The 12,731-nt window shown below is 43.5% G+C and overlaps 1 protein-coding gene across 3 annotated transcripts in view; it reads left to right on the top strand.

The window, feature by feature from the left end:
- Positions 1-12,731, top strand: part of VOPP1 (VOPP1 WW domain binding protein) — a 64,925-nt gene that overhangs the window by 48,938 nt on the left and 3,256 nt on the right. For 2 of the 3 annotated variants that reach the window (XM_042834252.1, XM_042834253.1), the window contains exons 2-3: positions 6,256-6,295; positions 8,588-8,724. In XM_042834252.1, coding sequence (XP_042690186.1) covers positions 6,256-6,295; positions 8,588-8,724 — 177 coding nt within the window. Of the gene's footprint in view, positions 1-6,255; positions 6,334-8,587; positions 8,725-12,731 lie in introns of all 3 variants that reach the window. The other variant, XM_042834251.1, reaches the window with a different exon arrangement.

Here is a 12,731-nt window from a genome sequence, read left to right as displayed (position 1 = left end):
GGCTGCTATGGAAAAAATTGATTCCTCGAGATAACTTCTGCACCCTACTTGTGATGCTAAGCTCCTTCCTTAATGCTCCATTGCTCCTCATCTGGTGGTCTTTCCCATATCTTCAGTCAACCACATAGGTCTTTCCTTGTGTAGAAGTAGAGGCAGTGGCTTTGTTTTGAAAACTCCTTTTTTACTGAAAGATGGGAATGCATGCACAGAATTGCATCACAGAATTGCAGGGGTTAGAAGGGACCTCAAGAGGTCATCGAGTCTTCCCTCACCTCCCGAAGTAGATTCCCTGCAGCAGGTTGACAGGGAGGCATGCAGGTGGGTTTTAGGTATCTTCATAGAAGGAGCCCCCCCACCTCTCTAGGCAACCTGTTCAGTGCTCTGTCACTCTGACAGTGTTTGTATGGAACTGGTTGTGTTACTTTTTCTGCCTGTTGCCTCTTGTTCTGTTGTTACAATGAGACCCAATGATGCTTGCTGAGAACACAGAGCAGGAAAAAAAAAAGACAGAAAAACAACTTATTCAGGTGTAAGATTTTGTATTACATCCAGAATGGCATTCTCTCCCCTAGTATAACCACCTCAGGGCTCAGACCTGCCTCATTTTCTGCCCCACTCTACGAGACATAATAGTTATCCCATTCCCCTTTGAGTGCCCACAGAGCCTTTTACTATAGCAGAAAACTTGTTCCTACCGAGGAGGCCTTTAACGTGCTGATGCTGAAAAGCAGCAACACAGCCCTCCTCCCCCCAGCAAAATGGTGGAGCCAGCCTCCCAGCCCTAAATGAGTTAATGATGGTGAAATAAACTTGATAGAAAAACAACTTCCCCTCTTTCAGTTTTTCTGTACACCTTCTGTTGATCCTCATTCCTTTTCCGTCAGGTCCAATTCTAATGTTTATGTCAGCATGGCCCTATTGAGCTCAGCGGTGTCACTCCTTAATCTTAGCACAACCAGGCCTCCAGGCTTCATCAGAATTCTGTTTGATTGTGGTGTTAGCTTCCTTTGTTTTCCTGTCTGGTTTCCGTGCTTGATTTTTCTCAGTTCAGCATTACTGTATCCCGGCTGAGTTTCAAGACAGGCAGCTGAGTTTCAAGCAGACAAAAACAAAACAAAACGAAATGTATTTGTTCCTTGAACAAGCAAATGTATGCAGATTTCAGCTGTACACCTCGATCTGTTAACAGTAGCAGACTGAGCGGCTTTGTGGGCTCAGCCTTCAGTCTTCTTGCACATGGCCCAGTCTCAGCAGTTCATCCTTTCCACTTCTGGTCCCCTTCTGGTGTTTGCTTATACCAGTGTTATGAGGCTCTCTTAGCTTCTTCTGATGCTACTAGCCATTTCCCTCAAATCTTTCATTTCTTAGTTTCAGTCTGTTGCTACACAATCCATTGTGTAAACTTAATTCTTGCTACCAGCAAGGGGTCTTAAATGAAGCAGCAATCATTTAACTTATCGCTGGCATGCAGTCTTCTTTGGAATTACAGTCAGGCTCGTGTATAGGACGCTAGTTAGAACCCACGCAATGTACTGCATCTAAAGGACTTTTGGTTGTTGTGGAGGTTTTGTGATTTTCTTTCCTGCTCACTTCCTCTGTCCCTGCATTCTGAGCCAGCTTTCTGCCCCTACCTGTAGATTAATAATTTGTGTTTTGTTTTACTTTTCCAAAAGACATTGCTGGTCAGACATTTCAGTGTTAAATTAGGTTTTGGCATGTATGACACCAACAGTCTAGAGAGAAAAACCAAGAATAGTGCAGCATGCATTTCAAAGGAATTATTTTTATGGGGAACATGCTGTCAGAACCACTGTGACCATACAGTGCACTGCAGACTGTAATCCTTTCTTACCTTTTTAACTTCTCTGGTTTTCAGCAAGTGCCAATCAGGGAATTGTTTTTAGATGCAGTTCTTTCCCGCAGCAACTCTGCTGGGAAGGAACTTGTTCATCTGTGTAGGAGCGGGTATAAATTGAAAAGAAATTCTGGACCGTTTCACTGAGTGGTTGTCATCTGAAGAACAAATGTAAGTACAGGGCTTGTTTTAGGGGCTTAGGCCGTACCTTCACATGAAAATTCATGCTTTGAAAAGAAAAGCATTTGGCTTTGTGGTTTAAGTGCAAATCCGTACAAAAAGATTGTTGCTGTGATCTATCGGAGTGAAACTTTGATTCCTGACACAGCAGATCTTTGATGTGCTGGCAATACCAGTAATTAGAGATGGAAATGCATTAATTTCACTCTTCTGAATTATGAATGAAGAAATGTACCTTCTAGCTCATCAATCACTGGCAGGGCCATTTTAAAAAGAGAGAATGTATGCTTTCCAAGTTTCAGGTTAGCACAGCAACTAGTGCCTCATCCTACATAATGGATTAAATGTTGATCAATGAGACAAGCATTGCCCTTGGGAAAGGAAGATGTCACAGATGTCATCATTTATATGTGAAAGAAGGAAACTGGCTTTAGCATAGTCTTCTGTAGGAGATGAGCACAGGCCAGACCAGGTTGATTCTAAAGCTCGTTCTTCAGGAACACAGTTCTGTTGTAACTTGCACGTTCAATTTAGGGAAGACAAAACCCAAAATACACAGCTGACAAGCAGCTCTTTTTTCTTTTTTCTTTTTTCTTTTTTCTTTTTCTTTTTTTTTTTTTTTAGGTAAAACTGCCTGAAAGTTTTAATCCCATATGTGAGGCAGACAGATGTTCCAGGGGGCTGAGTAGGGGGCTGTTGAGATTGCTGGGTGGAAAACATACCAGCACTGTGCAACGCCAGCTCTTCTCCGTTAGGAAGAGCCAATGCTCAAAGATAATAATTTTAAAAATATGCCTATCAGTTCACTAAATATAGATGTGTCTGCTTCGTTCTTCTGGGCTAGGGTCTTAATTCCTCTGGGATTTGCTGTCTGGTAGCAAAAGATAGAACATCAAGAGATTGATCATGCTTAAGTATGTATGTTGCTCTATTAATAAGCTGATTTTATTATCTTCTTTTGCCTGCAAATAATAATGTCCTTTATAGGTAAGTTAATTTTGTTGTAATTTAGGATCAGTGTTGGTAGAGTCTGTGTTGTTTTTTTCGTGGCAACACTGAATCAAGAACAGAAGAAAAGCAGAGCTCTCAAGCAGTACCAGAACAGCAGTTGCCAGCAAATGGCCATTTGTTCTTCAGTCTGCTTGGGCAGCCAGCACCCTGGGATCGTGATATCACACTTGATTCCAGACTCCTACATACATGTTTTCTTAACCAAGACGGAAAAAAATGGAGCATTTGTTTCATTTTATGGGTAAAAAGTGTTAGTTTTACTTGTGTCAGATTTCAAAGGGATTTCCCTTGAGTCATGATGATGGTTTAACTTCAGAGATCGACCCAGGAGGTGCAGTTTTCAGACTTGGCTCAGTCACCGTGCAAAGCTTATTGGCTACAGTAAGATGGAGTTTCTCTAAACTTAGCTGCAGGGAGAGACTGTTCAATTTTCTTATCTCATTTTCAGCCATTTGAAAGTGCTGTCATCTTTGTAGGAGACAGAACTTCTTGATGGTCTGCTTGTTTGCCGTTCAGTGGTCTTAGGAGCTTCATAAACATTCAGCAGTGGAGACTTTATGTGACTTTATGAGACTTACTGAGACTTTAAAAATGATGCTGACTTGTAACCTAGATACCTTAGAGTTAAAAAAAAGAAAAAAGTAAACAGTGAATTCAGGTGCTCTGCTGAATCGTACAGAGAAAAAAAAAATATTTTTTATTTTTTTTCTTTAATTTTGGTTATTGGAATGACCATAGTTACAAATTTTAAAATAGCCTTTTCCCATCCCTTCTTGCTCTAGAGAAAACAGATGCAAAGTAAGCAAGGTAAGGATCACGGAGGAATGTGTGTAGTCAGTCTTGAGAGACTCTGGTTGGAGACTAATAAAGCCAGATTCTTGAGGCTTGGTCTGGGAAATTATACTGGGGCTTTCGAGTTACACAGTGCAGCATCCACTTGCTCCCTGTCCCAGTTGCGTGCACCCTGCACATGGAGGCACAGCTACAGAATCTTCAGATCCTTCTGTTTTCTGGCCTCAGTTGCCTCAAGAAAGGTTGCAAGAAGGTTCTCCCCTGGTGATGCAGGGAAACTCGCTCCGTCTCTCACAAATCTGAGCACAAATTGCTCTTTTAAAATGCATAGCAACAAGAATTGGTGAGAAGTGTTTTTATTTACTAGCACACTTGGCCCACAGAATAGACCTCCAGCTCCTTCCTGCCGGATTTACAGCCTCCTATTTCCTTTCTGCTTTTCTGATGCATGCTGCATCAGCATGGCAATTTGGTGGGCAGCCTGGTTTTGTTAATGTATTTAAGACTGGTCTTGAAAGCTCCTCTTGGGTTGATCCCTTCAGGGGGAAGTGTAGAGCAATGCTTAATTTCTTGGCTCTGATAAGACCCAAGGTTAATGCTGACTTGCTAAGTCTTGCTGGTAGTTCTGTGATATTTCAGCCACCGTTAGGATCAAGGCAAGCTTTAAAGAAGAGGTGTTGGAGACTGGAGAGTTCAGATTCAGGAAAGTGGGTATTTTCTCTTCTGGCTTTGGCAGCTAGTTGTGCTCAGTTCCCAAACAGTGTGTCTGAGTACGCAAGCAGACCTTGGCGGGCCGATCAGAGTGTCAGATCCTTAGGCTTATTACAAGAAATCCTGTCTGCTTGTCACTGGAAGAGCACACACTTCTTTCCCTTGCAAAATGGTGATTGTGTGTTCATAGTGCATCTTCTCCTGCCCCCACTGCAGGCTGAAGCCTGTGTAACTTGATGAATATTGTGAGTGGAGGCACATTAATTGAGCACACAAACATGTAATTATCCATACAATTAGCCAATTGATTTCTTCTTTTTTCAGCTTTGCTTACAAATATGGGAGCACAGTTATTTAGTTGAGCAACTTATCTGAAGCCAGAAACTTAATTAACATACAAAACATACAGAAGTAAACACTGTTAAAAAGATAGATCTACTTGTGGTACCCACCTCTTTCCTTTTGGTGTGTGATTTGCTAAATCTGAATATTTTCACCTAAGACTGTCACATGGTTTCTGCCTCACCTCTGTCCTTTATACTGCTGCGCATGTGGCATGTTTCCTTGTAGAAATGGCACTTTCTGTAGAAATTGTTCAGAGGTTGCAATTAACCCATGTGTTGGCTTTGGTCAGGAAGAAGCTGTACCTTGTGCTTGCTATCAGATCAGTGCTACAATGTTTTTAAAGCTGTTCCATTCCCATGAAATGGGGAATGCCTACTAGCCTTGTAGGAAAGCCTACTGAAGTAATGGGGTTGCTGACAGTTGCTGTGTGCTGCAACTTCTGGAAAATAACAATGGCCTTTAAAATTGTCTGTAATGGTGCACTTGAAGTTTTACTGCACTTGGAGTTTTCTGTGCTGGGAAGCTGCCACTTTGTGGAGAATGAGGGATCTGGCAGTTTTTACCTTGCAACTCTTGTCTTTTGCAGTGAACAAAACCCAAAATTGTTCATGCTTGATGTCTGCAGCACTTATCCTTGTAGTTTGTCCTGTTACGTGTCATTAAATGCTAAATTCAGTTGTTTTGAGTTGGCTTTAAAAGAAGCGTGTGGAAAGGCAGTTTCAATAACAGGCAGTTTCAGTAAGGTACGAAGCTTCTGAATTGTGGCCATAGTTGTCTACATGTGAATCCCAACCTTCATCCAGCTGGCCAAACATAGTTTGCTGCTACTCAGTTCAGTTTGACCTTGTTCCTAGTGGTAGCTCCGAGATCTGACACAGGTTGACAGACTCAGCAAGTGAGTGTATGAGAATAAAGACGTGAGGAGCACGGTACAGGTTTAAGTGCAAAGTGATAGCTGAGTCTGATTCTTTCTTGTTCTGCAACTTCCTAGACCAGCAGCAGCTCCGGGGACATCGTCAGGGTGCAGGTTGTGTGTGTCAGAGTAGATCAGGCTGGGGCTGGCTCCTTCACAGCCCGAAATAGACAGCGGTGCCTGACATAGGAACAGTGCAGCTGTGCTCTGTGCCAGCAGGCAGAAGCTGCAGATTTTGCCTCCTAGGCTCAGGGCAGGGTTGTAAATAAAGCCTCTGGGGCTGGGCGAGCAGCATCTGTGTTGTAGACTGCTGTGCAAGTTCAGGCTCTGTAGTGTCAATTTAATACAACTGAATTTGCTGGAAATGTTGAGTTTATATTCCCTTCCCTACTCTGATGCTGTTTATTCTACTGTGAACAACAACCACCTTCTCTCTATTCCTGTGCAGATGTCGCTCCTATGAGGACTGCTGTGGTTCGAGATGCTGTGTAAGAGCCCTCTCTATCCAGCGACTATGGTATTTTTGGTAGGCTGCAACTAAATTCCGGATTGTAATGTTTCCAGTGTCCTGTTCTTGTCTTGCTTGTAGGATCAGAACCAGGGTATCGCCAGCCCTAGTGATGTAAAGTAAAAAAGGTACAAGTGTGCAGTAATGTGCACGCATAAATGAAAGGGCTCCTTTTTTTCAGTTATAATCAGTTATATCATGATTTTGTAATACCTTAAGCAGTAAAAAAAATTTTTCTGATGAGTAGAGGAAACACTCGAAAAGGAGGATACTTGTTTCAGGTTGGCTGTTCGCATTTCTGCATCCCGTTGGTCTACACAGCCAGTGGTCTCACATTTATCCTTACACCCATCCCAGCTACTTCCAGATGGCAGCATTTGTCCATTTTTGTTGGGCACTAAATTTAAAAATTTTTTAAGAAGATTGCGTAAGGAGAGTTGTACATTCATACAGGGTTTAAGACAGTCTCCGTGCTTCATGTCTTGAACATGTCATGACAGTTCTCTGTATTGAGGCTTCAGTTAAAATGAGAATGTCACTGGAGGTGACAAGGGAGAAGAAGGCAGAAAAGTTTAAGCTTGTGAAACCAGCAGCTCAGTAATGTGGATAAACCTTAAACTAATAACTTCTATATGCATAACAAAAAAATAAGGTAAATTCTTTTAGAGAGGAACTTTTTAAAGCGCTTGAATAAAACCTTCCCATTACAGTAGAGAGGAAGCAAAAGCTCTCCTAGAAAACCTGATTTTAGGCATTTTTTTAATGTAGAATTTGAAGACTGCTTTAAAAAAATCCTTAAAAATTGAAATGAGTAACTACTGAAAAACAGGAGCCTTAAGTAATATAGAGATCTCCGAAAGCTGGCAGTGGGATTTCAGAGTACAATCCTTATGGATGTAACTGAGGAGTTCTGCATCTGCATCCGTAGAGTAAAATTGTGAATTCGCTTTCCTATTCAGAACAAATCCGTTGCAGGAACACTGCCAAAAAGAAATGTATTAATTTTGGCTCAGGGAAATAGTTCCTCATTCTGCTCTTGTGTCCACTGCAGAAAGAAGAACAAAATTTGATCCTGTTATAAAATGTATCTTAGTGTTGTTCAGCGCCATGGCTCCTCTCAGGCACCTGGGAGTGCTCTGTAGGAGATAAGCATGGTGTGTAGGCTTGCCTCTGGCCAACTTAAGGAGGAAAAAAGAATAATAAAATCCATTTCTTGCATCCAACCCTTCCAAAAGTGCACAGTTATCATAGCCTCCCTAGCTTCAAGGCCACAGTCGCTATGATGTCTGATAAGTACTCAGATTCAGAAAAAGTCTCTATTCAAAGACGAAGATCTCCTGACGCAGGGCATCTGAGCTGGGCAATCATCAGGAGGGGTTAGTCAGGTTGGAAAAGAAGCAGACAAGAACAGAAGCAAAATGATGGCCTTTTCCTTAGAAATATATATCTTGGCTAGGAAGTACAAAGCAAAATATGACATGGCTGTGATTCTGTCATTTTCACTGTTGAATGCTTCTGCTTGAGCTTGAGTGTTAGCTGCCATATTTTCCATGGGAGTCAAAATTACAGTTTTACTCATTTAAGAGCATAGAATCATAGAATCCTTAGAGTTGGAAGGGACTCTTAAAGGTAATCTAATCCTGCTCCCCTGCAGCGAACAGGGACATCTACAACTGGATCAGGCTGCTCAGAGCGTCTTCCAGCCTGGCCTTGGATGTGTCCAGGGATGGGGCATCCACCACATCTCTGGGCAGCCTGTTTCAGTGCCACACTTAGACCTAAGTCTAACGCACTCTTCTTTGATGAGCAGAATTAGCATTCCTCTTTGTACAGCCAGTCCCCCTAAAATCTACTGACTAGCTTAGATGCTCTAAGAGCTAGACTTGGGTCTAGGGTATGCAGCTTGAAACTGTATGGGCCTAGCATTTCAATTTCACAATCCACTGTCATAAGTCAGATAAGAATCTGAACTTTCCAAAAGTTCAAGGCACTTCAGTTTCGGATTTGTGTTTTATATGCCAGAAAATATTCAACAATAATACAAATGACAAGAAATGTCCACAGTATGTACATAAGCAACTCAAGTTATAGCTATCTCAAGTGACATAGACAACCCATCCAACCTTAATGATTCTGTGATTCTGTGATTTAAGAAACCCTGATAAAAGTTATAGGTTGTTGGCTGATAGACGGTACTCTTTTGTTGAACAGTCTCAGTTTGAGAGCTCCCTGAATGCAGGTGGGTTTTGATCTCCTTCTTCTCCTTGCCTAGGTTCCTTTTGATGATGGGAGTTTTGTTCTGTTGTGGAGCTGGTTTCTTTATCCGAAGACGGATGTACCCTCCTCCACTTGTAGAAGAACCTACTTTTAATGTGTCTTACACCAGACAACCAGTCAACACTGCATCAGGTCAGAAAATGTTCATCAAACAAATTTCACTAATTTCTTACATTTGCCAAGGTATTGAAAAAGCATGTTTTTGGGGGGAGAGTGTTTGTATTTTAGAACTGGGGGATTTTGAATAGGAATTGCCCTGCACTGACCCACTCAGTCACCTCCTGTGATGAGTGAAGTTCTGCCTTCCAAATGGTACCGTACAGCAGCAATGCACAACAGTATGTATGAGACCTAGAATAGCAGGACTTCTGTTGTGGTTCCTAGCATCTTCACAGTAGTGTCCCCGTAAATGGAAGGAGGATAGTGAATGCTCACTTTGCAGTGCAGATGAAATGATGAATACCCAAAATCAACAGTGATATCTCCTCCATGTGAGGAATTTGGAAAAGAGAGCTCTAAGTATCATTAAATATAATTGGTGAAATTTGACAGAGGGGAAGGAAAGCCAAACACTGTTCTTCCATTTGTCTTCCGTATTCTGTGCTGTTTTTTCTGAGATATAGTTGCCCTTCACCCTTTGTTAGTCTGATTGCTGGTCCATCATGGCTGCGAGCATCAGGAGGATCCACATAGTGACGATTCCTCTGGCAATACTGTTTTAAGTTTCTTATTTCTTAGACTTAGGCTGTCTCCCACTTGGGAGAATCCTGCAAAATAAGACTCACCTGTAAGGAGATGTTGGCACCTTGGGGGAGCACTTAAAATCCATCTGTCTCTAGTTGAAATACGTGAGGCATTGGGATCATATCTGAGTGGGCAATTGGGTATTTGTCTCTTCCCCCCCCCAGGAAGGCCAAAATGAGATGCTTATCACCACGCTGCTGATGGCACATGCCTCTGCTAGCACTCATCCATGAAAACACACATAGGCAGGCAAAGTTGGTATACTGACATTTCTCCCCCTGGGCTGTCGTTTCGTCACAAGACGGGTTAAAGAGTGCTGAAGCCAGAGGGTAACTACCTTTTCTGACAAGATTTTAGGAACTGGTGATTTGTTCTAGTTTTACACTGCCTTGGAAGTGTAAGTAAAAGGCAATATTTTTCTTTGAAGAGGAGATCCCTCTGAAAATGTGGTGCTTCGTGGTGCTTCAGACTTCTCTTTAAAGAATTGTTTTCTAAACCATTATATCTCCATGCCATACTAGACAACCTCAACAGAAAACTATCGTAAAAGCCATTCCAGTGAGCTGTGACAAGCATGGTACAGAGACTGGAGCATTCAGGCTCTTTCCTCCATCATGACTGCAGTTGGACACCTGCATGCAGAGTACAGACTTTGGAATGCTGTTCATAGCATGCTCTTTTCTTAAGAGCACATTCTTAAGCATGTGGTCATAGACATGCATTTCTCCCTCTCTGTCACAGCTCTAAGTGAATAAAAATGTTACAGACACAAACTAAGACTCCACTCACTCTTTTATATAAAAAAAAATCTCAAGTTGTTTTTTGTTTTTTTTTTTTCCTTAATCCTAAGGATCCTACAGCATCCATTCAGCTTTTTTTTTCTCATTTCACACGTTTCTCCATAGAGAGTTCTCAGGAGTGGAGGGATGGGAGAGAGCTGAACTAACTGGAGGATATTCCTAAGCCTGAAAAATAGCTCCAAGATTAAGTAAACAAGGAGTGTCATTGGCTGGTTTGGTGAATTGGTGAAGCAGATTTAATTTCAGGACATCATTTTAGTTTTTCATAACACCTCGCAGAATATAATTTGTGGACAAGTATAAAATAAGCACAATATAACACTTAGGTAAACTGCATGCTCCACCTATTTCCAAGCTGTTATTACTGCTGAACTGTTATTACTGGAATCTGAGCTGAGCCTACCAATTTTTCTTCTACTTTGTTTAGCTGAAATTTTATCAGTCTCACAGCAATCCTGGATGTTTTCCACATTCGTGGAATCACAGAATGGTTTGATTTGGAAGGGACCTCACATCCACTTCCAGCCCCTTTGCCATGGGCAGGGCTGTCAGCCACTAGTTTGAGTTGCCCAAGATCTGATCCAACCTGGCCTTGAACACCTTCAAGGATGGGGCATCTACAGCTTCTCTGGGCAACCTGTCCCAGTGCCTTACCACCCTCTGCCTTACCACTTCCTTCTGACATCAAACTTAAATTTCCCTTCTTTTAACTTAAAAACATTTAATCTGTGCTGAGCAATCTTGTCCCACTTTGTTAGCCAGCAATAATTGATTTCAACTTAGATTTTTGCTTTGTTTACAGAATCACAGAATGGCCTGGGTTAGAAGGGGCCTCAAGGATCACGAATCTCCAACCCCCTGCCATAGGCAGGGCCACGAACCTCCACATTTCACAGCAGCCCAGGCTGCCCAGGGCCCCATCCAACCTGGCCTTGAACACCTCCAGGGATGGACAGGGCATCCACAGCCTCTCTGGGCAGCCTGTTCCAGCACCTCACCACTCTCTCTGTGAAGAATTTCGCCCTGACATCCAACCTAAATCCTCCCTCCCTCAACTTAAAACCATTTTCCCTTGTCCTGCTGTTATCTACCCTTTCCAAGAATTGACTCCCCTCCTGTTTGTAGGCTCCCTTTAGGGACTGAAGGCTGCAATGAGGTCACCCCTCAGCCTTCTCTTCTCCAGGTTGAACAAGCCCAGCTCTCTCAGCCTGTCCTCGTAGGGGAGGTGCTCCAGCACCCTGATCATCTCTGTGGCTCTCCTCTGGACCCTCTCCAACAGCTCCCTGTCTTTCTTGTTCTGGGGGCTCCAGGCCTGGACACAGCACTGCAGATGGGGCCTCACAAGAGCAGAGCAGAGGGGGACGATCACCTCCCTGTCCCTGCTGCTACTCCTCTTCTGATGGAGCTCAGGATCCCATTTGCTTTCTGAGCTGCAATGCACACTGCTGGCTCATGTTAAGCTTTTCATTCATCAAGACCCCGAGGTCCTTCTCTGCAGGGCTGCTCTCAAGGACCGCTCCTTCCAGTCTGTATGGATGCCTGGGATTCCTCCAGCCCAAATGCAAAACTCTGTACTTTGCTGTATTGAACCTCATCAGGTTCACCCTGCCCACCTTTCCAGCCTGTCGAGGTCTCTCTGCATGGCATCCCTTCCTTCCATTCAGCTTGGTGTTGTCAGCAAATTGCTGAGGGTGCACCCAATTCCACCATCGCTGTCACTGATGAAGATGTTGAAGAGCACTGGTCCCAACACAGAGCCCTGGGGGACGCCGCTCGTTACCGGCCTCCACCTGGACACAGAGCCATTGATGATGTCTGCGGCCTTTTATCCAATTCCTTATCCATCAGGTGGTCCACCCATCAAATCCACATCCCTCCAATTTGGAGATAAGGATGTGGTGAGGGACCATGTCAAAGGCCTTGCTCAAGTCCAGCTAAATGACATTGGTTGCCTTTCCCTTGTCCACCAATGCTGTCACTCCATCACAGCAGGCCACCAGATTGGTCAAGCATGATCTTCCCCTGGTGAAGCTGTGCTGGCTATCTTGGATCACACGCTCATTCCTCATGGGATCAAGCATGTCATCCAGGAGGATCTGTTCCATGATCTTCCTAGGCACAGAGGTGAGACTCACAAGCCTGTAGTTCCCCGGGTCCTCCTTGCTCCATTTCTTGTAAATGGGAGTGACGTGACCCTTCCTGCAGTCATCCAGGTCCTCACCTGACAGCCGCGACTTTTCAGATATGATGGAGAGCGGCTCAGGAAACTCCTCAGCCAGCTCCTTCAGAGCCCTGGGATGCAGCCATCCAGCCCATAGACTTGTACACATTCAGTCTCATCAGGGGGTCTCGGACTTCCTCTGCCCTCACAGTGGGGAGGGATTTACCACCCTGGTCCCCACCTGGAGGTTTAGGGATGCAGGGCTCAGGGACATGAGAAATACTGTAATCCTGGCCACCAGTGAAGACTGAAGCAAAGAACTCATTCAGTACAGTTTACTCTGTGGCCATATTCCTCCTTAAAGGGAAATGTTCTGTTTGAGATGTATTCTGATGTACAGGAACATACAATATGCTACAGAACACGCTGTGATG

Source organism: Centrocercus urophasianus, unplaced genomic scaffold (assembly GCF_019232065.1).
Source record: "Centrocercus urophasianus isolate 14NV4802_14NV808 unplaced genomic scaffold, USGS_Curo_1.0 seq_44, whole genome shotgun sequence".
In the NCBI taxonomy this organism is placed as follows: Eukaryota; Metazoa; Chordata; class Aves; order Galliformes; family Phasianidae; genus Centrocercus; species Centrocercus urophasianus.
This window is presented reverse-complemented; position numbering and strand designations above follow the sequence as displayed.